The sequence below is a fragment of the Physella acuta genome, unplaced genomic scaffold, assembly GCF_028476545.2.
Source record: "Physella acuta isolate Inbredline_101_S28 unplaced genomic scaffold, ASM2847654v3 ptg000538l, whole genome shotgun sequence".
Taxonomy (NCBI): domain Eukaryota; kingdom Metazoa; phylum Mollusca; class Gastropoda; family Physidae; genus Physella; species Physella acuta.
Window position 1 is genome coordinate 123,007 of NW_026732057.1, and position 27,696 is coordinate 150,702.

At 34.3% G+C, this 27,696-nt stretch overlaps 2 protein-coding genes across 6 annotated transcripts; both read right to left on the minus strand.

Moving 5' to 3' along the window:
* Nucleotides 1-478: 478 nt before the first annotated feature.
* Nucleotides 479-17,820, minus strand: LOC131945881 (uncharacterized). 5 transcript variants are annotated; one of them, XM_059306497.1, is made up of 20 exons: nucleotides 17,676-17,820; nucleotides 13,766-14,298; nucleotides 13,182-13,587; nucleotides 12,657-12,851; nucleotides 11,973-12,076; nucleotides 11,547-11,656; nucleotides 11,241-11,374; nucleotides 11,090-11,151; nucleotides 7,787-10,895; nucleotides 7,325-7,490; nucleotides 6,598-6,935; nucleotides 6,229-6,321; nucleotides 5,742-5,915; nucleotides 5,359-5,540; nucleotides 5,107-5,244; nucleotides 4,821-4,962; nucleotides 4,365-4,475; nucleotides 4,078-4,200; nucleotides 2,981-3,022; nucleotides 479-2,024 (listed from the first exon to the last, which is right to left on the minus strand). In XM_059306497.1, exons 2-20 carry the CDS (start codon nucleotides 14,233-14,235, stop codon nucleotides 1,233-1,235), a joined length of 6,891 nt encoding a protein of 2,296 aa, XP_059162480.1. In that variant the 5' UTR covers nucleotides 14,236-14,298; nucleotides 17,676-17,820; the 3' UTR covers nucleotides 479-1,232. The 5 variants fall into 5 exon arrangements, with proteins under 5 accessions (XP_059162480.1, XP_059162478.1, XP_059162479.1 ...); XM_059306495.1 differs by having other exon boundaries at nucleotides 4,078-4,203; XM_059306496.1 differs by lacking the exon at nucleotides 17,676-17,820 and adding an exon at nucleotides 17,534-17,606 and having other exon boundaries at nucleotides 4,078-4,203.
* A 2,844-nt stretch (nucleotides 17,821-20,664) lies between these two features.
* LOC131945853 (uncharacterized) lies at nucleotides 20,665-22,887 on the minus strand. The gene is made up of 6 exons (XM_059306466.1): nucleotides 22,162-22,887; nucleotides 21,908-22,013; nucleotides 21,610-21,806; nucleotides 21,249-21,502; nucleotides 20,989-21,151; nucleotides 20,665-20,816 (listed from the first exon to the last, which is right to left on the minus strand). Exons 1-6 carry the CDS (start codon nucleotides 22,355-22,357, stop codon nucleotides 20,665-20,667), a joined length of 1,068 nt encoding a protein of 355 aa, XP_059162449.1. The 5' UTR covers nucleotides 22,358-22,887.
* Between the last annotated feature and the right edge of the window lie 4,809 nt (nucleotides 22,888-27,696).

Here is a 27,696-nt window from a genome sequence, read left to right on the forward strand (position 1 = left end):
AAACAATACTCCTTATTAGTTGTATGTGAATAGCATGCTGATTATGAAATAATATGATTTGGATGTAAATGATTATGTACAAGAATATGAATTAATTGCCATTTGATAAATAAATAGTTGATGATCAAAATGTTAAAAATATATTTATAGAAATAAAATAGTAATTTAATATCAGATAATTCTGACAGAGGTTTAAATTTAAAGTTGTATATAATTTTTGTTTCTATTTACTAGGTGATCACAAACTGTAACAAAAAATATATATAAACAGTATTCTATACTGAGAGAAGTTAAACAAAAAACTATGTCTTGATGAAAATGAAAGCAGAGTGTCAAATAAATTTACTACAGAGAACACGTTTGATAAAATATGTTATCGCCTCCAACAGTCTTGAATCACAAAGTAAAAAAAAAAATATACCAAAAACTTGGATAATAGAATTTACAACTGCAGTTGTGTAGTGTATTTTTCTTTTAAAAAAAATGTTTTTAAAATGAAAGTAGAAAATTGTTGAGTGTTTAGGCATACTTTGCTAAATTTTTATCCTATCTAAATCCATAGTTGACACATATTTTTAATTCTAATGCAACTACAATAATTAATCAAAAAAAAAAAAAAGAGGATAAAAGCAGGCCAAAAAAAAATAGAACTAATGGCAACATAATCAATTTTAAAAAAATATATTTACTCTATGGTTAAAAAAGCATCAGTAAAACAATTTTTCTGATAACAAATAATCCTAAAGGTTCAGTGGTTTCTGTTTGAGCATTCCAATGTTAGCATAAGTATGCTTAGCTAAGTATCCTTGATTTAAAAGTAGACAAAATGATAGAAACATAATCAAAGATTATACATGATAGGATTCTCAAACAAAACCCCCTAACAAAACCTAGGAACTGTTTCAAAAGATTCTGCTAATATTTCCATTTTATTTAATAAAATTGTAAAATATTATGCAACAACAAATCATTATAGTTGCCATGTCTGAATAAAAACAAATGTATAGAATAGTAATAAATAAGAAGAAAAGAATAAACATACAAAAGACAAACCAATGCTATATACAAAGCAACTCTTTTAAGGAACAATCATGCCGGGAAACAAATAAGTATACATAAGAAGATTTATATATTTTCTTTACAATTTGCCTAATTTGTTTTACTAATACGATTACTATATACAGGTTTCTTTCACAGCATTTTTACAGCCAATTTAAAAGCAAGTTGTGGAACTATTCTGCAACAGTAGTTTCCATTACAGGACTCTCTATTTCTGTCTCATCGTCGTCATCATCATCAGTTTTAAGAAGTTTAGCCTTTTCCTCTGCCATCATTTCCACATCACCTGCTTTAGTTTCCTTTACTTCGGGATCACTTTCCAACAAACTAACCTCATCAAACTCATCTTTATTATCCAAAGACCCAAATGTTTTGTTCTTATCTAAACATGTATCAACAATTTCTTTATCCCCGTCGTCATATAGCTTTTTCTTACCAGTGGAGTTATTACTTGTATTTGATGGATTACATTCGTCCATGTTTTCCTTAGGCTCATGTACATCCAATACCTTATGAATCTTTAGCACATCTTCAGTGTCAGGTGCCTTTACACCTGCAGTTTTCTCAATGTCTGAATGTGAGCTAGACACAATAGTGTTGCCTCCTACACCAGCTTGCTTCTCCTCTGTAGATTTGATATCCACATCACCCATCTGACCACATGTTTCTTGCTTGCTGCAACCTTCCTTACTTTCAGCCACATTTGGAGAAGGCTCAAGTACTTCACCAGTCTTTACTTCTTGCTTCTCAGGCAGAGTATCCTTACACTCAACACTATTTTTTAAAACCTTCCCCTGGAACTTTGCTCTGGATTTTTTGCCTTTAGAACCATGAGCTCTGTTTTTCCCCTTGATGACAACTCTACCCTCAGGTTTCTCCTGAGAGGGGTCAGCACTGCTGGACTCAACAGATTGAATTAACTGTTGCTGCTGAGCTTGCTGGGCTGACAACACCTGGACTGTGGCCTAAAATTACGAGATTAGAAAAAAAAGAACATTACATTAAATTGCCCAATTATAAATAAAACGATTTTTATTTCATATACTAAATATAAAATACTTAATTTTGCCAGCTTATATGGCACTCTTTCAATCCTCCATTTGTATTACAAACAAAAAAATCTGTCTTAAGCACATCTTATAACACCATTATTTTTCTCCCATGAATGGAAGAAATAAGTGCCCTGTATAAGTTTTTATTGTTTTTTTGTTAAAATATGTATTAATAATTGATGCCTCTTTTGTTGCTAAATTCTATAAACTGGCAAATATAAAAGAATTAAGGTAACAGGAATGTGTATGTCTAACAACAGTGGAGCATGCAGCACACAATGTTAAGGCAGCGTTTTTTATTCACACTAACAAGATCTGTTTGTACTAAGGTATAACTGAAGAAAAAGTTAACGTTTCAAAAGCTAAACATTTATAAGATATATAGGATAGCTAGTGAAATAAACAAAATAAATCACAAACTAAACAGTAATCTTTATGAATAGGCTGAGCTAAGGGATGTATCCATATGCAAGAAGGATAATTTTTTAAACCGTTATTTGCTGAAAGATGCTGTTAGGAAGTATATGAACATATATCACAGAAAATAATTGTTGTGATATTTAAATTATGTTCAAATATTAGGTTAGAGATGTTACACTTATTCTACCCTGGATCCACCCTTTGCTGAGCTTTGCATTTTATCAAAACTTTATCAAAACTTCTTAAGATAACATACATTTTTGTTGGCATTAAAATTATCAAATTAATTTTTTTTTAAAACCACTGTATGAATTTATAATAATAATTTTAGTTTAAAAGTAAAAGAAAAAGTATGAAACACAACAATAAACATCTAATCAAGCCTGATAACAAATGTAACCCTATGTTAATTGGTGATGGTATAACAGGATCACATGACCTGCTCTTACCTGGTCAACCATTAGAATATTTCTGCATATATAAGCTTCTCTCTGCACAAAAAATAAATGGAACTAGTACAGTCCATATTATTTCTTTACTCACTTTTTAACATTTTAAAGCAGGTATAATGCAATCTATTTTTCTGTCTTTTTAGGGGGATTTTGAGGTTTCAACTCTGTTTATTTGTTACAATTAAAGTTCTCAAACCTTTAAAACCTTAGCTTGATAGTCATTTAATGAAATTAATTTGTTTGGAAAAAACTATCTTAGTCTGATATTACCTGAAAACATTTTAAAAGTTAAAATATTGTATAACAGGGTTCATGCTCCAAAACACTAAAAATATACAGGAGTTTTCCAGGAGATTCCAGGAGTTTTAAATAAATTCCAGGACATTTTTAAAATTTATAAATCTGTATTGTATGGCCATATTTACATTAAGTTGATTAAGCGCAGACACTCATGTTTATCTGTTCTTTTCTCTGTAATTAAAGCCGTCTTATGCCATTTTTGTACCAATTCATAATGTAGCTAATATCTTAAATAAAAGAAGTTTCTGTTACTCTAAAATAACAATGAAAGTCCTTTCTAATTACAATTTAACGGTAGAAAGGTCACAGTGAGTTAATTTGAGGTCAGAATATAGTAGGCCTAGAGCACATGTCACAGGACGAACTTCACTGCTATTTGAGATTGGCCATAACCTAATTTTTAATTTTCCTAAAACACACCATATCAAACAAACCAGGCTCTGCTGATGTATTTTTCCTTCAAGGAACGGCAACTTTATAAAATAGATCTACTTTTTAACAATTTTTTTCAAAAATATTTAACTGCAAACATCAATGGAAAATTCTGAAAATCTGCCAAATTTCAGGGCATATCCATGAAAAAATGTGTTACTAGATCTAGTACTAGGGCTATAAATATGTGCACTCTCAATGATCCCCAGTATGTTTTCAAATTACTTGGTTTTGGGGTTTTTAGAAAAAAATTGAAATTTCTTGAGTTTTCCAGGGCCTCCTGGAATGTTAGGAGGTTGCATGAACCCTATTGTAAGGAAAAATATGTGACAACCTATAAATGAGATTTCCTTTTTACTTACTTCAAAATGATTTCCTATCAGATGCTGGAGTTCATGTTTCACCAGCTTTTCAGAAGCAAGAAATTCCCTATCACAGTACTGACAGATGAATGTTAAAGATGAGCCACTACCATTGGATGAAACCTGCTAACACAGACCACAAAAAATTCAAACACATTTACATTATAATCACTACGAAGGTCTTAGCAAAAATGATTTTCTATAAAAAAAAAAACAGCAACAGATAAAGAATCTATAAATTGAACAGCAAGAGAAATGAGCTTAAAATAATGTTTCATCAATTGTACCTGGATATTTTCTTTTCCTTCTGATTTGCCATCTTTACTAGCATCTTTCTCAATGCTTGTTCCAGCAGCCTTCCCTCTCTTTTTTGATTGGTTCTGGTACTCATGAGCAACCTTATAAATACATTGAAATATTTTGTTAAAACAAATGGACGCATATAGTTTGTGATATTAAAAAAAAATCATCTAATATGCAATTTCAATAAGATTTTTTAAAATAATAAATATTCGTATTTAAAACAATAAAGAGTATCATTGGGATTTTTAAATAATGTAACTTGAAATTTTAAGATCTAGACAGAAAAAAAATATATTAAATTAAAGGGAATGAATCCAAAATTCATTTTGTCAGAGTATTTATTGATTTATTTTCCTTAGATGGCTGTGTTGGGTTATTTTTTTTTTAAATGTAAATAAAGTTCTGTAGTGTTCTAAGCCAATTGACAGTTAATCACTTACTTTGAGAGCTTCAGCAAGGTCAATGTGTCTCTGGCTAGTTTCTCTCTCTGTCTGCCCATTCTCTAGTAACCAGTCTGATAGCTCAGGTAGTGGACAGAAGTGTACCCTAATATGTTGGCTCAAAAGTGGCTGCTTCGGTGCACTGAAAAACAATTCCAAATTTTCATTCTTTTTCAAAGATAAAAATAATAGTTTTAATCCTTAAATAAATACTATAAAACTGTTTCTATACATATTATTATCATAATTGAACTTTATATTAAGATACATAAGAAATCATATGAACCTGTAATCACAATATGGACAGACTAAGGCACTTGGGACCATGTGAAATTTTAGATGAGAAAGTAGGTAATCTCTCCTAACATTTGCATAAGGACATCGGTCACACCGATATAACTTCTTAGGCTCTGTGTCATATATGCTAAGGGGAAAATAAAATATTCATTAGATTTTTTTAAAACTAGTCATTCAATTTAATTTTATACACAAACAGCCATGAAAGCCAATATAAAAAAATAAATGAATAATAAAGTACCTGTTTTCATAAAGTCCCAGATGATCATGTATGACACTAATGGTAACTGTTGCATCAGTATCAGTGGGTGGTAGAGCTGAAGCTAAGGCCACATCAGCAGGCACTTCACTGAGGTGCTGCAGGTTGGTGATAGACTGAGAGGCCAACAAGTTCTGGTTGGGCATCATGTGGAGTTTTGTATGCTGCAATTTTTGAGGAAACAAATTCAATACACCATTCTATATCATAAATGCAGAATTACTATGTATTGATATAACTGATTTGACTTGTGTGAAATCAGAAGAAAAAAAATGTTATAAGAAAAATAACCATTCAAGAATTGATTTAGTTATTCCTCTTGAGATTATTTGAAAGTATAATTAATATTTAAACAATGTACTTGCCTGTAGAAGAAGATTGCTAGAAGGCACACTATAATCACAGTACTGACAAGTGTAACGCTGCCTGGATCCATGGAGCTCTAGATGCCTTTCAAAGTGTTGCCGCTTAGCACTTGCATACGGACATCTCTCACAACCAAAACGTTTAAATCTTGAGATTTGTAGCAGTGTATCTACCTAAGATAATTATGGACTTTGCTTTAGAGAAAAATTAACAATAAACTAACTTTATCAAATCAATGTATATTTATTTCAATTTCTTTTTCCCTCAGTACCCAGGATACATGGACGATAATTTAGTAATTACAAATAAACAAAAATATAGTATTAATCAATGATATGAAAAATGTTAAAACTGTATTATGATCAATGTACTTTTGACAGTGCCTTGGACATTTATATTCAATTCATCCATAGTAGGCTTTTAAAAGATCACATCTGTAATAAGAAAATTTAGATTAAAACTTTAAGCCCAGAAAATTAACCTTACTTTTTGCTGTTGTATACTATCTTGATCAGAATCATCCTCCATTTCACCTCCGTTATCATTCTCAGGGGCTTCACCATTGTTATTCTGGTGAACCTATTAAAAAAAGGATGTAATTTAGTGAAAAACATTGAGAAGCAATCAGTAAAAGACATTTTTTAAATGAAATTTTCTCTTTTAGCTGTATCTTTATATAAAAAGCCTTTTTAAAAACAGCTTTTAAAACATAAAAATTATTTAATAGTTTCTTAGATTTAACATAACCGGAACAAATCACTATGTCACTAAGTTTCTAGTCTTAACTTTATCACAATTAGAATTCAATGTCTGGAAAATAAAAAATAAAAATGTGCAGATAAGTCTTATACAAACCTTTATGTGATGGGACAAAAGTCCTTTAGATCCTACATGATAATCACAATATGGGCACTTAGTCAAGGAATGAATGCTGTCTCTAGGCCCATGCATCATCTCATGGAGCTGCATATTGCGTGATCTAGTATTGGTGTATGGGCAGAATCTGCACCGATGCAGCTTGCGATACAGCCCATTTTTATTAACATAGCCAGGTTTATCTTCAACTGTTTCAATTTTCATGGGGCTGACACTTGGACTTTTTGCTAAACTTGCAGTGATTTTGGCTGCTATCATCTTCTGTTTGATGAGTGCTAATTCTGTGAGCTCAACTGGATCATATACTAAACCTGGGTCTGGGGAAAGAGAAATTATTAGTTATGTTAAGAAATTTTAAAAACTGTAAGGTTAAAGTTTGACAAAAATTTAGTAGAAAGAAAAAAAAAATCATTAAACATAGCATTCTCCTTTGTATAAAAATTATATTGATAATCTCCCTTACATACTTTTTAAAATGCTTATTTAAACCTGTGCATAGTCATATAAAGGGCATATATAATAATTTAAATATAGTTACAAAAATGCATTATAGAAATATAAATTTAAAAAAAAAATAGAAATGAATGCAATTACCTTTTTACAGGATACGATTTGTTAAACAAAATTTTATGAAAAAGTGTTTTTCTGTAACCCCATTGCCATAAAGCATATACTACATTGTTTGATAAAGCTTTAGGTTACTTACCAGAATAAATAGATTTAGTTGGGGAGCCATCAATAGATAGAGATGCTGGACTGTGAGAATAACCAATGGTATGTAAGCGCATGTGCTGTTTAAGTAGCCTTTTGTGAACGACCCAATAGTCACAGTATTCACATTTGTACTCTGCAGTTCTCTTAGGACGGTGAAACTGAAACAAACATAATTTATGCATTCATTTGGAATAAAAAGTTTAATAATTTAATTGTTCCTTTTAATATAAATTGGTGTTCATCCAATAGAATTCAGATATAATTAAATCATTAATTAAGCATAATGACAGACTTAGAACTTAAGGTAGAATTATCTTTTATTAGCTGTTACAAAATCCAGCAAGCTGGTTAAGATTTGCCTGCCTGTGAAAAATTATAATTTGAATGAAAAACCTGAAATCAATTCATATTCCGCCTACGTTTCCACAGCTTTAAAACATATTTCTTTTCTTACCTGCTTATGGTAAATAAAATCATTTTTGCTGTTGGTAGTGTATGGACATTTCTCACAATAATGTCTTCTTGGAGTAGGAGATATATGTGTATGGCCCATATGAGGTTTATGTGGTGAAGCTGGCGGGGAGGTGGGCTCAAGTTGATCCCTGGTAATTTTATTACAAGGATCTTTGTGCCACTTTCTCTGGTGTTGGTGTAGCAGCCTCAGGGTGCTGACGTAGTATGGGCAATGCTTGCACTTAAACCTGTTGGCAGGGTTGGGTTTGTGGTAAGTCATATGGAAAGCTAACATTGATTTCTTTTGTGTACGATATGGGCATACTTTACAGAAATGTGACTTTCTGTTGGTTTTTACATTATCAAACTTTGGTGGTGAAGATGTAGCATTAACATATTTCTGTATTTTCAAGACATTATCCATATCAGATGTATCATGAGCTTTTTGCAAATGTTTGATAATTTCATCTTTACATTCAGATTCAGTTTGGCAAATTGTGCAGAAGTAAGAATCTATATAGTGCCCTTCAGTTTTCTCTGCAGGCTTATTTAGAAATATGTTCAGTTTAGTCATCTTCAGGTAATCTGCTCGTTTATGAACTTTCTGTAGATGTCGATGTAATGGTCCTCTGTTCATGAAAGGCATTTCACAAACGCCACACAGGAATGGTTTTTGACCATGCAGCTGCATGTGTCCAATTATGTGAGTCCTTAGTTTTGATTTATAAGGACAGAGAGAGCAGCGCCAAAGCTTCCAGTCCCTTGGTTCTGATCTTCTATCTGCAGCTTCTTTTTCCAATAAATCTGAACCATCAAAACTGCTGTCGTCCATATCATTCTCACTCCCATCAACAGATTTATCAGTGGATTTAACAAGAGTTTTAGCTGATGCGCTTTTGTGCAGCGGCAGGACTTTAATTTTGCCTTCTTCTAATGGATGTTTGCGGTGTATATGCCTGGCCATATTCCTGCGCCAGTTTGTGATGTAATTACAGCCAGAACATTTCCACTGCCTTCTGGTAGGATCAATAGCAGACCTTTTTTCTTTGTCGTCTTTATTTTTTTGTGAAAGAGATGATGGGGACTGAGGAAAGAATGAAGATTTATTAGAATCCATGTCTTGACTATCTTCATCATTTGAGTCTGCTAGAATTTCAGCCTTGATGTTGGGAGGTTGTTTAAATATAAATTGGTCCATCGAGTTTGATGATGAATTTGATGGAGGCTTAACTGGACCAACAGTAGTTTTAGGAATTGAGAGAAAATCTTCATTCTTTGGGTGACTTGGAGAACAATCTTTACCATAGGTTTGGGAGGCTTCCTCTATTGACAACATAATAACAAAGCCACCTTCATTGGGATGTTTGGATCGCAAGTGTTTCTTCAGGTCCCATTTCCAGTTGGATCTAAGACCACAGATAGAACACTTGAAAGGCTTGACATAGCCATGCATTTTGGGGTTGCTGAACTTTGAATCTGGCCTATGCAGTTTCCCAGTTGGAGATACTGCAACAGGGAAGCCCCCTTTCAGTTCTGGAGATTCAGCTTGAAGGTCAGGCCTAGAAGAGCATGGGTATATTTCACCTGTGTAATAGTTAAACTCCGTACCATCACCAACATAAACAACCCTAACATCTTTATACGGATGAGTGTAGTTGTAATGTTTCTTGACATCTCCTTTGTTAGATCCAGACTTCCCACAGATGGCGCAGGCATAGGGCTTATCAATCTTAGCCAGCTCGTCAGGTGAAGGATCAACAAATTTAGCCAACGGCATCTGTTCAGATCCACTGTCACAGTTCACAGACAGATCCCCTGACAGTTTTTCACTTTCTCGACTTTGTGCAAGGCTATCCTGGACCTCAGGTGAGTCCAACATAACTTGCCCAATAACTCTGCCATTTTCATTCTTGTGAACCATGGCCATGTGCCTGATAACTCTATTCTTCTCCAGAGACTTGAACTCACACAAAGAACAAAAATTGACAGCTAGTTCTTTGTTCTTCCTGTCGTGTTTGGAGAGATACTCTTGAATGGTGGCTCTGGCTTCATCCACAGTTAAAGTAATGACATCCTCCACCCCGGCCGCTGGGTTCATGTGAACTTTGTTCAAATGTTTAACAATATCCCACTTCCAATTGGTTCTCTTACCGCACGTAGGACACACATACTGCTTAAGGTTAAGATGAACTGCCATATGCGCCTCCATTCTCTCCGACGTGGTTGTCTTGAACTCACAGTTTGGGTACTCACACACAAACGTCCCGTCTTTCAATGTGACTGAGCCTGTGCTTTTCTTACTGTTACTGGTCGAGCTCTGAACACTGTCTGGTGTACTTTCTCTCCAGGTATCTGGACTATCCTGCTTGTCTGGAGTGTTGGCAATCTTAGAAGGTGAAGGAGAGGGAGAAAGGCTTCGGTGTCGAGAGCTCCCACTGCCTGTTTGTTTAGTCAGTGGCTTTATGTCTGGGCGGTGAATTAAGTATTCACCTATTTCAAGTGCATCTTTACTCAAGACAATTTTGTGATGGCGGAACAAGTGTCTGCCAACATCACCCCGCCAGTATGTTTGGTAGTCACATAATCGGCACTGGTATGTCTTGTCAATATCCCCATGGATGCGAGAGTGTTGCTCCAATTCAGCTTTCGAATGAGTTGTAAACGGACAAATAGGACATCTAAAAACTATAGGCGAAGCTTTCTTTATCACATTCAAAGAAGTCATTTCTCTGATAAGGTTTTCTGGGGGCTCCATGTTGTGATCTCTGCGCATGTGAACATTTAGATCACCAAGATACTTGTACTTGCTGGAACACATGGTGCATTTAAAACGCTTCACGATTGTGTGAACCTGCATGTGCCTTCGCAAGTCACTGGGCCACTTGGCTATGTAAGAGCAGTGTGAGCATTTGAGAACTTCCAGGTTAAAAATCTTCTTCTGTTTGGCTGCAGAGATCAAGGGCCCACTTTTTTTCTTCAGTACTCTCATGATCTGGTTCTCCATGCTCTTGCTGAGGGAAGCAGCGTTAGCTTGGTTGAATTTATGTTTGGCTGTGAGATGCCTTGTAAAATTCCCACGCCTGTAGCACACCATTGGACACTTGGGACACCTTAATATTGGAACAAAAAAAAATAAAAAATCCAGCACTTAGTACAAATATCAATTAAAAATTCAAGCACTTAATTAGTTTGCTAATTATCTCCTAAAAATTGGATTACTGTCTACTATAATTAACTAGCACTAAATCACTTTCAAAGCTTAAAATAATTTTAAGAACCTAAGAAAAAAGTAAAGAGCAAACACCTATATTCTGTATTATCTTCCCCATCATTCTGGTTTTTTGAATTCTCTTCACTAGTAGAAACCTTAAAGAATATATTAAAAACAAGTTGCAAAAAATAACAAAACGAATTACAAAATATACAAAATTCATTACTAATATTACATTACTTACATTCTGCTGAGAGTCATCCATGAATGAACTGTTATCCTTACTAGTGTCATATGATTCATCTTGAGAAACTCCCTCATAACTATGGTCAACACCTTCTTCATAAGCCAAACTGTCTTCTCCTGAAGGCTCTTCAACTTAAAAAGATAATAGGAAACTTAAAAATAAATTTTTTAGTTTCTATATCTAGTGTTGATCACAAAACAACTAAATATTATTAAACAATAGTGTTGACTTAACAGTGTCATGTTATACATAAAGCATTTTTATAGCCTTTTATAAATTTAAAAAGCAAAATAAGCTTCATACTAATGGCAGGTGTATGCTGTGTGGCCACGTGTCTTTTTATTTTACTCTCTGATTCAGCACCAAAATTGCACACTGTACATTTAACAGGGTACCCATCTGTGTGAAATGATCTAGAGAATAAGGAGAACATGATCAACTACAACCAAAGTCCACTAAATATACACACTAAATTTTCTTAATGTTTAATAGTTCTCTAATACTTTTATCCATACAGATTAATTAAAAAATTGCAACAAGCCCTGAGCAAACTGCATACTCATATTAATAAAAAGAAAAGCTAAATCAATAAACAGTGCTGGGAGTCAGTGGGTAATTTCCAGAAAAGTAGGGCAATTATTTTATTGGGTGTTACAAATGAATTAGTTTAAAAAAAAAATTACAAGCCTTAAAATAAAATGGCTTATGTTGCATTATCAAATTACTAACCTGTGTTTCTCAAAATTAGACTTGGCATGGGTTACATAAGAGCAATCATTACACTTCATATAACCATGACAATCATGTGTAAATATGTGTTCATAATAAATACCCTGTAAAAAAGAATTTTCTATAAAAATCTTGAAAATCTAAGGAATGTGGTTTATCTTGTGTACATGTTAGATTCAATAAGTATGGCAATAAAGTACTAAAATAGAATAAACATAATTTTCAGTTTATATCAAGATTTGAAACAATATTATAAGATTAAAAGCTGAAAGAAATAGAAAATTACTTTTAAATTGAAAATTACTACAATAACAATTATTAAATATACAATTGTGGCTAACTAGTAATTTCTGTAGCAGAAAAAGGTACGAAATGGATACAGCAAGGATGGATAAGGACAACAAAAAACCTAAATTTAACATCTTAGTCTTTTAAGTATTCAATGTCTGGAAATTTGTATAATACTTTACAGCCCTGGTGTTAAGACTTAACTTGGTTTTAAAACCTTATCTGCCTTTATCAGTCATTTTGGAAAATTAAATAAGGGCAATTTCACAAAACTGTATGATTTCTCATTCTGTAAAATTTTAACTGATTTTCATAATGACAAAAAGACTATTAAATAAAGAAAACTATATTTTAGAAAAATGAATGTAAATATAAAATTGAGAAAGAAAAACCTACTTGGCTCCTTGTTGTCATGTCACAATGTGGACAACACAACAATTTACTGTGACACAAAACATGGTGTTTTTTTACACTACTTGGAATCGATGCATAATACAGGCAATCTCTACACTGGTAATGATGTGTTCCACCTTCAACTAATATCATTCTGTATACCTCCTTAGCAGCTACATTAGGGCTTGGTGTTCCATCCTAATGAAAATTAAAAAGTAGCAAAATGGTGAAGTTCTAATTTATTTTTTAATATATAGCTCTAAAAAATAACAAAACAAAATACTTGAAAATAATGTGAAAAAGTTAACTCATTGAACAAAATATTCTATAAAAAAGCTCTGAATGGAAGATAAATATTCAGCTTGTGTTTAATTTGAACATTAACATTGTCCAATTTAACATTCTTTACTTTATATATTTAAGTAGGCATACAAAATTCATGGATTCAGGGGATATTAACTAAGCTGGTTACTGTACTTTAAAATATCAGCAGGTATTGTTTTTAATAAGTGTAAAATTAATAAGTACCAGTGAAAAATATTTTTTGGTAGACTTTGAGCTTGATTTCTTCTTAGTTGAGCTACCAGAAATCTTAAATGGCATTTTGATATTTAATCGTTTGAGCCTCAAAGGTTTTAATTTTGGTCTCCCAAAAGCATCCAGTTCAGGTGTATCTATTTCCAGCACATTTTCTCCCGTTTCCTTTTGTGGATAACAATTATCTTCCTGTTTATTGCTTTTTCCTTCACCGTGTGTATCAGAAGATTGTTTGTGAACTGCCATATGACGTTCAACTTTATTATTAAATCGAGAGGCATAGTTGCAGTAACTGCATGTGTAAATTTTTGTCATTTCACCATGGACATCCCGTAGATGATACAAGTGTTCCCTGGCACTGTTACATTTAAAAGGGCATTCATTGCAGCTGTACTGTCTGAGGGTGTAAATTTTTTAGTTTAGTTTTAAACTTGCTTTCATTTTTAATTTTACAATAATGTTAAGTAGGATAAGGAATAATAGCTTTACAATTTTAAATAGTTACTTATTATGTTAAATTAATTATGGTGATACATTAGTAAAAACTATCAACCCCAATGGACACAGCATTTTACCTGTTGTAAGGTGCTCCAGGCATAATAACATCAGAATCAAATGTGTTTTCCAAGACAGCTTCACCTTCTGGACTTTTTTCAATACTTGAAATTAGGTTCTTATCATTGCTTTCATTTAATTCTTTTGGGCTGCCTGATATATCCCATGCACCAGTTAATGATGGTGAATCAAAACTTTCTTCTTCATTAATGCTTCTATCCTCTTTCTCTTTCAAATCACCAAGTTCAGGTTCTATGTTTACATCTTCAGGTGAGTCATCAACTCCACAAACCACATTAAGAGAACCTTCTTTACTTAACAGTCCCTCTGTTCCCTTTAACCGGATAGGATTGCGAGGGGATGATCTTTTTGATGCTATCCCATGTATTGAAAGACATCTATGCAAGTGCCGCTTAAATATGTAGCTGTTTGCAACTTTGAAATCACAAAGATCACAAGTATACATAGCGGAAGTTTTTGATTTAGGCATCTTAATATTGCACTGTTGCCAATATTAGTAACATGTTATGGTCTTCTTCACAACTTTTGACTTCTGGAATTAATTATGAAATTTTAAAATTCAAAAATAGAAACAAAAATAGAAATGAGTTCTTCATCAATCATTTGTGTAAATGATTTTCATTCCATGAAAATATGAAGAATGAAAAATGAATTTTGAAATTTATCACACTACAAATAAAAACATTATACAAAGAGAACTGAACAGTTATTTGCAATGCAAGCATAAGAAAAATCTATATATATAATTCTCTTCTTCGAGCCGTTAGAAAACAAGCTGCAAACGCTCTCCCTACCTCCCCACCCCTACATGGTTTTAGTGAGCTGTGTTCACTCTAAATGTTTACAAGCAGAGCCAACGATTTTAAACGTAGGGGGGGGGGGAGGGAAGGAAGGGGGGGGGGGGGGGGGTTATGGTCCTTAACGAGCTACTTATAGTGTTTTAAAGAAATATTTTCAGTGTCAGCGTTGGTACTGTCGAATTCACAAATTATGAATTATTGAAAATTAGAAACAACTAAATAGCGGCGTATGTTATGCCGCGGGCCGGCTCGTATAATATTATTTTGCAATTAACCTGTTGTAAGTCATTTAAGTAAGTCAGCTCTGTGTAATAAACAGTTAAGACAAGTAGAATGCATTGAACATGGTTTTTTTTTAAATTCTTGTTTCTTATATAAAGATGAAAAGAATTGATGCAATTACTATAAAAATAAAGCAAGAGTGATCTCCCCCAAACTTTCTTGAATATTTTTATATAACACTTCGGGGATGGCAACTCGGGATATAGACATGATTTTAAATCAATTTTTAAACACTTAACTTTTTAAAATAGAATCGAATTTGAAAGAAAAAAATAATTGCTCATCAAATGAACAGCAAACAATGTATGTATAATAGTGCAGAATATTAATACTTAATAAATTCATATTGGTCTTTTGAGAAATTGAAAATAGCTTAAAGTACTACTTCATGTGAACAGAAATTACTCAAAATTTGACAGGAGGCAGAGAATTAGATCCTTTACTTTACTTATATGTTAAATTTAGTCTATCTCAAACAGTAGGCCTACTCAAGTTACAGGCTTTTGAAAAACCAAAAGTATAAAAGTTCCAATTCTGGTTACCGAAAATCGCTGAAAAGTTGATATAGAACTACAGATTTGATATAATACTTATATATGAAATTTCCACATCCACACAGATAAAATTGCAAGACTATGTTTTTCCGACTCAGGGATGTGTAAAACTTCGAGATTTGTGAAAATCTCATTTTGATTTTTCGCACTATTACAATACTTACTCTATACTTTGTATTCAAGAAAGTAAGAATAAAAATAATTTGATAAGACAACTAAGATATCTCTATACTATACATTTAATTCAATCCTATCACTTTAAACATAAGTTCTAGAGAATAAATTAGCATAAACAAAGGTTTTAAAACTAAACAAACAAAAAAAGCAGTCTGATTAATTATTGAAATGCTCCTTGGTTTCAGTAACCAATAAAATTGCTTGATGTTTTAAAGCCTTAACAAGCTGCATTTTTAAATTACTGTAAAGGCATAAAAAATAAATTCTTAAAGTTCCCAAAAAAGCAGATCCTAAACATTAAAACATACAATAATAATTATAATGAAAAGAAGGAAAACCAACTGAATTTTCAGATAATGGGCAAGAATGATAAGGGACAAAAATCAATCTATGGAACAAACTATGGATCAAGACCATCAAGTTTTAAGTCAAGTCATAAAAATTCTGCAATTATTTTGACCAATGATAAAACAAGCGTTGCATTCTAAATAGAGTGTCTTTTTCTATTTTTTTTTAAATGAACCCCTAGGAAACGAAAAAAAAGGACTAATGTGCAGCCTCAAATTCACTAATAAACTAAACTAGAAGTTCTAATAGAAGTAATTTTTAGGTGCTCTCCTAATCTGACAACAGATTTGGATACCAGCTCTGAGTCTGTACAATGACCTTGAGTCCATCCAGCTCTAATGAGTACCAAACTCACATTAGGAGAACACCTATTCACCTGCCCTATTCACATTAGACCAGAAATGGGAAAGGGTAGCTATCCTATACTATCTATTGGTGAGCCAGCTAACAATATAATGTGGAATAAATGTAATTTAAAATAGGCCATAGGATATCCATGAACATCCTTCAGGAACTATCAAAAGTATCATCGCTGGCTAGGAAATTTTTAGATCTTATTAGATTCTCTATATAGGCTAGATTTAATAGATTAGTTAGGCTATTAAAAAAAAAAAGCTTAGGCCTAGATCAGGGGTCTCCAAACTACGGCCCGCGGGCCGGATGCGGCCCGCGAAGTCCTCTCATCCGGCCTGCGGAGATGTTTTTGTCTAAGGAAAAATCGTTTGTTGGTGATGATGAGGAACTTTGCACAGAAAAATCAAAGACATGCCTGGAAGAAACTGGCCCCCGAACTGAAATTTGATAGTTAATGCGGCCCTCGGACTGAAAAGTTTGGAGACCCCTGGCCTAGATAATAAGTAAGGTGGTAAAGTACCCCTTTGAAACTGATGGTTTATGTGGCAGGTGAAGTAGAGTTAACATGTTTCTCTTCTGTGCCCTAAGCATATGATGAAGGGATAGCATGGTCAGCACTAGACTATACAGCATACCCAGCCACCAAACTTTTCATAAGTCAGATAGTATCTAGATCTAGAATCTACCTATGGCCCTCACCTCAGAACTAGACTCTCTTCTTAGTCTCTAGCTAGGGCTATAGCACTAGATGTAGGTTCTAGATCTCTCTAGAATCTAGTTCTGGTGATAATAGAATAAGAATCTAGATTCTAGATCTGATCTAGGCCTAGACTACAACTTACAAGTAACAAACAATCTACAATGGTACATGCCACATGCATACACAAACAATACATACACACACATACACAATCCAATGACAAATGGGAATGGTTAGGTTTGGTGACTTGGTCTCAGTAGAAATTCATATTGATTTTTGGAGCAAATAAGATTTCGTAGAGTTGTTCCCAAATTTAGAGACATAAGAAGATGGATGAGCCTGTGGATTTAGTTTTCAAAAAAGTCAACGTCTCGTTCTTCAACATGGACTGACGTCGATGGTACGCTGCGGTCGTACAAGGAAGATGGCAAAGTCTCAAAGAATATGCCGTTCTAACTGCTACAAACGACCATAAACAAAGTATACAGCTACTCTGGTGTTGCGAACAGTCAGAATAAAACATGATATCAACTAAAACACCCAAATTATTACATAAAGTGACGTGGAAAATTCCTACGGCAGTCTTCTGTTGACCACCAAAATGGCATCCAACGAGCTGTCTCACCGCGGCCTGCGCATGGTCTGAAAACTAAAACCTCTGCACAAAATACTAGAGATCTATAAATCGGCTTACCTCATTTGTTGAAACATCCATACTAGTCCCCAAAAATGAAACCTATTGTAGAATTTTAATGTTTTGGAACAGAAGCTAAATGAAATACTATTCTTCAAACCGCCGACAAGTTCTCCAGACACAATTTCGTCGAGTTGCCGGAAAGTAGGTCAACCTTCGACAAGGTAATTAATATTCATGAGCACCTGATCCAGTCTTTGTGGAGCATTGCATGCTAGATCTAGCATCGAGAGTGCCAACGGACTACGTTTTCTACAAACGCAAAATTGAAAGTATATTAAAAGTCATCGTTTACAAAATAAAAAGTTCAGTTATTCTTTCGTAAAGTAAAACATTAGACTAGGCTCTATAGATTTATTTCGCAACTTATAAAATTATCTAGATTTCTAGGTCCAAACCACCTGATATGAGGCAAAGAGGAAGAATGTTAAAAAACGATAATTTATACCAAGCATACATGAGAGGAAAAACGTTAATCGAACTCTTAGTGTATCAAACTATACGTGAAAATAATTGTAGGCTAGGGTAAAATGTAGAATAAAAACTACCAAAAAAAATCACCATATGAATGTAATTAAACAAAAAAGTTATTGATAAATTTGTACTACTGCAATAAGCATGAACTTTGAAATGAAACATTTTAGCTTTCGATCAAAAATTAGAATTTAAGATTAGATTGAGATGTACGTGTAGGCCTAGATACTAGTTAAATCGAGATATATATTTTTTTTAAATTAACTGTTCGAGAAAGTTAATAATTGTCTACTTGACAAAATTGAAAATAGGCCTAAATATGATGATTCGTGAATGACTGACCATAGACTAACCACTGGGGTTTGAATGCCATGTATGACAGCTCATGCGTTGATCTACAAAGCGTACGCAAAATAAGGGTTGTTTTTTTTTTAATTATAGGGGTAAATATAGATCTAGGGCTTTGAAATAGTTTTAGGTCTATTTTGGCATACGATTCACCTACTTAATTAAGCAGGTCTATGTGTGCAGTGTAGGCCTACACTGACCTACTTAGGGCTGATATAACCTCAAATGTATATTTAGATATTTAGACAGTTTGGTTCGCTGGTTGAGCTTTTTCGCACTCAAAAGAGGGTAGTTCATAAAAGACTTAACTCTCGTGAAAAAATGGATAAATTAAACTGTAGTAACGAGGGAACCGTGGGGTTAATAAAGTGTGGTGTGGCATTTATTTTGTTACTTAACAAAATTAATAAAGTTATGTTTATTTTTATAGCCTTTAATTTTATACTTGTCTATGAACTTTTTGACGAAAGAAGCTATACTTTTAAATTTTGCCGTCTGCGCATGCTTATCTGGACTTCAACGTCAACTTCTTAAAACTAAAGTTAACATTATTTTTTGTAAACAAATAAATATATAGGTCTAGAGACTATTGTATTTTTAATCTAACTGAAGTCCAGAAAGGGGGTTACTTTTTTTCAATCACATAGTAAACTCGACCGAGCAGATCTGATTTATTAAGTAGTTTGAGAGACGCATTGCATTGTTTCTTCCAGACTTTTTTCTCCGAGAGGGGGGGGGGCACTTGATATTTTCACCCCCCCCCCCCCCAGCATTAACGCCCCACTGGTGGCGCACATAGCTAGTGGGCGTAGGGGAGTGGAGATTCGAGCATATATGAGGAGTATAAGGGAAAAAATCAATGTGAACGGCATTAATGAGCTATACACATTTTTCGTGAAAAATATAGGTACGACCCAGTCAGCACACATATATTGGCCCAATATTGGCTAAACATTGGTTACCAATATTGGCTACATCTTGGTGCAACATTGGCTTAACCTTGGCCAAACATTGGTAGTGAAACTCGGCATGATGTTGGCGCAATGTTGGCACAATATTGGCTATATCCCGGCTACATATTGGCCCAACATTGGCTAGATCTTGGCCAAATATTGGCTATATCTTGGCCCAATATTGGCTATATCCCGGCTACATATTGGCCCAACATTGGCTATATCTTGGCCAAATATTGGCTATATCTTGGCCCAATATTGGCTATATCTTGGCCAAATATTGGCTATATCTTGGCCCAATATTGGCTATATCTTGGCCCAATATTGGCTACATCTTGGCCCACTATTGGCTATATCTTGGCCCAATAATGGCTATATCTTGGCCCAATAATGGCTATATCTTGGCCCAATAATGGCTATATCTTGGCCCAACAATGGCTATATCTTGGCTATATCTTGGCTCATTGTGTATTTTATCCTGGCTATATCTTGGCCCAATAATGGCTATATTTTGGCTATACCTTGGCTCATCCTGTATTATAACCTGGCCTCAAATAGGCTCAAATTATGATTTTTTACATACAAAAAAATCCATTCTCATATCAGTCATAGTATTTACAAAGTTAATTTCAAAATGTGATAGAAACTTTAATCAAAATGTAATAAAGCAGCAATACATTCACAAAAAACTGTTCATCTATTAAAATATGTATTATACAATTCATTCAAATGTAAGAAAACTATAACTATATTATAAAGTACTGATAGAAAATGAATATGTAAATAGTAGTGTAGTAGCTTTCATGTTGACTTTTAATTTTATACAAACAAATTAAAAACAAATATACAAAAATTTTCATATAATGTAACAGCTGTTAAGTACAGTTAAAATTAAACGAATGTAAAAACTTAATTTACTGTACAAGAATACAGAAGCTGTCATGTACTACTATGGTAAGTAAAAATAACATTCAAACAAAATACTTAATTTATACATATATAATTAACTGGGGTAAAAGTATTTGTTAAAAAATTTCAGCATTTTCACAGATTTACAATGTAGTAAACACTATCACTAAGGCATTTATGTTATTTTGAATAAACTTATACTTCTATTAAAAAATTGATTTTTTTTAAAAATACCATTAATGAAGGTGTGCAATTTTGTTTTACTTGGGATTGGGGGGGGGGGGGGGGGCTGATGCTTAAAATAATCACTCCGCCTCTTTATGATTCTGTAGCTGTTTGCTGGGGCCCTCTCTTCTTTTTCTCCCCCCTGCACGGTCACCAGACATGGCAAGCCATTCACTTGTCCCCTTTTCCAGTTCTTTTATAGTAGAATTTTTAAAAGATCTTAGTATAGAATCTGAAAAAAAAAAGTAAAACTTATCAGCATCTTGCCTTGTCAATTCTTCTGTCCATATATCTGTCATTTACCTCATCTTTGTCTTTCTGTATAGACAGAAAGCTTTAGATATATACAAATAGGCCTACATAATTTTAAGTTATTGGAAGCAAAGAAGCCATTTTCATTTTACCAAAAATTGTCATCTTGAGGTTCCGGAGGTCATTGAATTTCAGTTTTCCTTTTTTGCCTTCAAATGAGTAAAGAGTTGATAACTGAGGACATATTAATTCTTTTAAAACCCTGAACAGACCATGCCGAGCATTTTTACCTCCATAGTTGCTGAGGTAAAGACTCTGTTGAACAAAAAGTATTCAGTTAATACAAAGTATTGAAAGAAATATAATACACTCTAGTTTCTAATTTAACAGTAACTGTTATAACATTGCTTACCATCCTCTTCTGTACTGATGTGTCATTCAGACAACTATCCAGGCTGACCATTTGCTCAACTGACTGTAAAGGAAAGGTGTACCCTTCTGGCAGGCTCTGGATAGTTTCTGGCATATCCTCTCCCATACCATTCAATTTAGCCTCAAGCCTATCCACTTTTCTATGCAGGCGCCGGATTTCTTCAAGCAGCTCTGCATTGTTTTCCATAATCTTTTTAAAAAATGGCATCAGCTGATCTGTATTTTGCTGGGTGACTAGAAAAGAAATAATTTATGTCAAATCTTTACTAAATTTTTTTACAAACAAAAGCAAGAATGCTAACAAAGTAATGATTTATTTTAAAAAAATACAATACACTTACAGCCAGAAAAACTAGGGGACGCTGAAAACTGTGCATATGATGCAGGTGGTTTTGGAACAGCTTTGGAAGCTTCAGGTGGTTGTGGCAAATATTTTATGGAAGGTATAGGTGACCTTGACCTCCGCCTCACCACGACTCTGCACTGCTTCTTCCTGGCAGGTGATGATTCTGATGATTCAGAATCATCATTGGGACTCCTAATGCAAAATTTTTATTTTCATTATTTATACAAACATAACAAACTTAAATGAGGCTATATATTTAGATCAAGATCTAAATTAGATATTGTAATATATACCATCTAATTGTTGGCCGTGACTGCCGATGTGGCTCTGATCCTGAGCTCTCAACATCACTCTTATCTAGAGCCTTTCTCTCGAGTGATTTTATCTTTTCATAGGAAACTGTAATGTGATAAAAATGTCTAAATGTTTTAATAAAACATTAAAAAACAATAATATAATTGTATTATAATAAGTATATGTTACTTTTAATATTTAAAATTTTTAATGTAAGTAATTGTTGGTAATTTAAAAATATGTTAATTCTTACCATTGCTGTGCAGAATTTTCTCATATGTAAAAATCTGCCAGCTCTCACATGGCTCCTTTGCATTGCGCACCCATGCATCTCCAGCAGTTGGTGTGCTTGGCCAGTAACATTGCTTTTTGCCAGCCAGCAGCCACACATCTGGCACCACCATCACCATCCTTACATTATCCTCAACAGTTTCCAGAAGGTGGTACATTCTTTAACTTTAATACAGACTTAAATACATAAACTATACTAATTGCAACAAATATGAATACACAGTATTTACATAAAAATTAAAGACTTAAATGGATTAGATAAAACAAATTCTAATATTTTTGTTCTTTGTGATTTAGAGGAAGCAGCACATATCTCTTTTTGTATGGTAAGAGAACACATTTCTGTTCAATTTTTGATACATTGAATGTCTCTAATTTACCAGAAAGATTTGACACCTCAAAAATGCTCAATTTTGAGGACAATAATGGATATTGAAAAAAATCATAACATGTTAGAAATCGCTCAACAACAAGTACTGGTTCAGAAGACAAATCCATAATGAGAATGTTTCTAAGCAAAAAGAAAGTGTCTTCAATTTTAACACAGTTGTCTCCATTATCTATGGAAAAAAAGATACCTTTAAAATTAATTTGAGCAAATTGATCACATCTAACTCCATTTGGCAATGGCCCAAGACAATGTTTTTTTTTTGGAAAAGGATAAGGCTTGTCAGTTACAAAATCTTGAGATGAAAACAATCCTTTATCTGAGACTGCTCTTTCTGATAACCTCTTGACAACTTGTTCTAATGGTGTCTGTGGTTTACGAACAAGTTTCTTCAACATACCCAAAAAATTTTCGAATGGAAAAGCACTGAAAGAATCTAGTGGTCCAAAATTCTTAACATCTGCTGCCAAATGTGTGAGCCCATGCACATTATAAACCAGAAATTCTTTACCATAAAGTTCTTTAGCTTCTTCTACAAACATACACAACAGTTCATGTGCATAATCAACATGACTGTAACATAAAGTAGGACTAGCAAGGCAATAAATACCAACAAAGAATAAAAGGTAATGACTATAATGTACTTTGTCTATATTTCCTTTCAATGCAACTATACCACTGTATAACAAAAACTGCCTAAACTCTGTAGCTTTCCACCTTTCTATATCATGCAGAGAACGGCATTTTCTAGAGAATTCACGTGGAATATATTCTTTGAAGAGTAGTAGACGGTTTGATATCTGTTGGACAGCCTGATTTCCTATTCTAAGGCCTTTTGAAACTGGACTCTTAAGCCAGAGTAAAAGAATTCTTCTTGTCACCCCTAAGCACACTAAATGCATGTAATCTAAAGGAAACTGAGTGACCATGCCAACTGACAAACTAGTCAAGGGAGATAATCCATGAAATTGATGATTTTCATCTTCAATTAAATCGAAAGCTTCATCTGAACGTAATGTTGCATTTATTTCAGGAAAGATGACTTTTTCAGCCCACTCCCCTTTTTGACAACATTTATCACAGCCCCAGTAACCTGAATGCCCTTTTGTTTTCTTAACAAAAGACCGCGCTGGAGCATCACATATAAAACAAGATATACACAGTTTAATAGGAAAAATAGAATCTTCGTTGTCTTCAAATCTGAGTGAAGTGGCACCTTTCTCGAGTACATGCATTTCATTCACAAAATCCGTTAAATATTCTTCAATGCTAACTGGTTTGCTATCTCCATAATACAAACCAATTAGGAATGGATCAGATTCAAATGGTTTACAAATTCTTCCAAGAATTGGCCAAAATTGACTGCATGAGGATTTAAATAAAGGCAAACCATCAAAATTAATTTGCAAATGGATAACTGGAGTCTCATTTGGATGAGAATGTAGAAATTTAAATAAATGTTTCGATTTTGTTAAGCAATTTTCAATTCCAAAATGGTAGTATGCACCACCTGTAATAGCTTTAACATTTATTTTTCTAGGAGTTTTCAGCAAAGTTCTTGAATCCTTTGGTAATGAAGGGTGGTAGGTGCACAATAAGCACAGTAAGGCACTAAGTGCATCATTTTTTATTTGAAAATCAATAGCCCACTTTCTGACTTCCTCTTGTAAATTATTTTCATAGTTGTCTTCTGGCGATGAGTCTGCATCTGTCTCACAATCTACATCCGACAGAATATCATTTAAATCTGTATAATCATAATTGCTAGTATTATCATACATGTGTTGCTCAGCGCCAGTCTGTTGATGGTGAGCTTCGTTTCTAACTTCTGAAAAACATGCTTGGTGACCAGTTACTGTGACTGGTGTTGATGAATAATTTACACTGTCAAACTCATTGAGAATAGGCCTCTGATTACTACTTTTATCAATAGGCCTATCATACTCATAATCATAATTCCTGGGCCTGCCTCTGACAGAAACGTCATGTACTGCCCTTATACAGTCAGCTAAATCATTACTAACCCTTTTTCGGGTAGCTCTCCAAATAGAACTTTTAGATGGTTCTTTCGTTGAAAACATATTTATTATTTAAAACAATCACCTAGCCTGTTACTGTAATGCCTAACTATGTAAATAGACTTCCTCTTATTTAATGACAGAAAGTGTTTTCTACACAGCAGTATGAATTTATGTACATTATTCTCCTCACTGTTGAAAAAAAAGTCAATAATTGGTGCAATACCTGTTGATGCGACAAGCTCACCTGTTGTCGGATAATCTGTTATCGATAATAATTGACGATGTTACCTGTTGATTAAGTGGTTTTAAGTCCTTGAAAGGATTATTAACAGAATCCAAACGTCGGTAGATTAAGCGATGATAAAGACGAGGTCTTAGTGCCGCTGGCTTGATACAACAAAGGCTCTGTTGTTGAGGAAAATGGCGAGCAAAGAATGGCAAGTAAAGACCTGGCGGGATGCTGGCTTGATAACAATAGAAAGGAATGTGGGCATAGAATTTAGGCCGAGATGCGATGGACTAGCGTGACGCTGGACGGGTAGCCACGCACACAATTTTAAAAATATTAAACAAAATGTTTAAAACACGCAACATAGTTTGTAGTTAAATCTAATTTTAAACTGAAGTATTATATTTGATTTTTAAACGTATTTCATGGAACATATATTAAGTTTAACAAACCTATTTAAATAAAATTGCTGCAGTAAATACATAAATCATTGTAATCTTGGCAAGCCAGGGTAAAAACGGTTAAATACCAAGGTATCAAGGGAAGCTATTCAAAACAAAGGGATGCAAGCACGTACAAATCTTGGCCGTATCCTGGCATAAGCATGGCGGGACCTTGGCCAATTTATCGCCAAGATAGCGATATTGGGCCAACCTTGGAACGACATTGGGTTAATAAATTGTGTTAGCTGGGGAACGGATGTAGCGCTAGCTTTTTCCATATGAATGAGTAGAGCAAAAATACCCCCCCCCCCCCTTATTGTTTTGCAAAAAAAGTTGGGCTATTTTTGACAACGTACAAGTCACATGGATTTTCAACATGATTGGTGTCAATGAAGTTGTTCAACGCATGTCAAAGAAACCATTTCTATCGATACAAAAAGATAAAAAGGAATTATACAGGTCCTCTAGCCTAAACTTTATTAATCCACTGCCAATATTAATAGTTTTAAGGAATGACGCGACTTGTTCGTCTATAGCAGTTAAAAATCCTCAAATTGTTTCACTCAATTGTGTGTGTGAGCAGTGGTGGACTGGCAGTGTCCAAGAGGCAAGGGAAATTTTAACAGGAGCTCCCAACCCCAAATAACATATTCATTGTGCAATTTTCCCGTACAAAGCCTGATGATCATCCTCATCTTGATGGAAACTTTCGCAACAAATTATATTTTTTACATTCAAAGAAATATGGGGTCATCCATAAATGACGTCACACTTTTTTTTGATGATTTTTACCTTCCCCCCCCCCCCCCTCCGTCACACAGCGTCACAAAAAGCCAGACCTCCCCCCCTTAAAATGACGTCACACCTCAGCCTACAACCCCCCTCAAAATTGCTGTTTAATTTTTCTTAAAACATCGATATTTTTTTCCAAAATCTTGTCTGAACTCTCTCAACATAGAATATTTTAATCAACTCCTATTACAATTTATTAAATCAGTTTTCTTAAACGCGAAATAACGGCTAAAATTCGTTTTCTAACATTGCTTTTTTATAATGCAAAAGTGTGACGTCGCACGATCTGAAACCCCCCCCCCTTCCCCTCATCACACACTGTCACAAATTTACGGACCCCCTCCCCCCTACGAGTGTGACGTCCTTTATGGACCACCCCCAACCCCAAATAACATTTTCATTGTGCAATTTTCCCGTACAAAGCCTGATAATCATCCTCATCTTGATGGAAACTTACGCAACAAATTATTTATTTTTTAATTCAAATCACTAATAGGCCTAGTACAGCACCGTTCCTTGAGGCCCACCGGGATTTATCTCGGTAGACCGACGGGCCAGTCCGCCCCTGAGGGTGAGCACCAGTGTTTCCTCTAAGCTGCACGGTTGCGCGGCCGCGCAATAGTTTTGAACCTGCAGCGCAGTCCTTTGTAAAATACATATATCCTTGTATAAGACTTTTAGAACACCGCGCACACACAATACAAGTTGCACACACGCATTTTCCCCTTAGAGGAACGTTGGTGAGCACATAACGTATATATAGTTTTTACTTAATTGCTAGAAGTAGGGCTAATTTTCTACATCCATTGTCTTGCAGCTACATAAATCCCACGGTGTTCTTGTATCATTTGACTAATACATGTTTATGTAGCCTGCGAAGTGGGAGATCGGGTGTGCTGGTGCGCCAAAATTGTGATCAAAATTGGAATCCAGAAAAAATATAACATGATTTCTATTGAGAAATATATTGATCTTAGGGCCTAAACGTATAGACATTTTCATTTAAATGTAAAATACACGGTATTTATACTGAATCATTTTTGGTAAAAGTGTTGTTTCGAGAGGCACTTGGAAGATGCATTATGTGAAAATAGTTATACCCCATAATAACGACAAAAATAGGCTACAGCATCTGAACACGGAGCACACCTTATACTGCATTTGTAGGGGGGGGGGGGGTAAAAATTGCAAGTTTAAGAGCTTATAGTGGTCACTACCCTATCGCCCTTTATGCCCTGTATTAAACCTTTTTTAGCGCAATTTCCATACTGGCAATTGTTAGCGCAATTTCCATACTGGCAATTGCGTTTAATAACTCGTCATTTTTGGATGGATGGATGTGTGGATGTGTGTCCGCAGCTTTAAGTCGTATCTCCTCCTCAACGAAGCAATATCGAGGACTAGTTCCAAAAGCAAATATGTTAAGCAAGTTCCAAGGATGATTGTGGGCCAAAAAAATTCCCGCAATTCCCTCCTGGATTTCCCGGAAAAGCCAAAAAACCTCGAACAAATGCAGTTTTTGGCCAATATCTCGGCAACCAGACCACTTAGCGACGTGAAACATTTACCAGTCGATTCCTGCCATAATTTAGAACAATATTGCCAAAGAACGTTTTCAAAAATA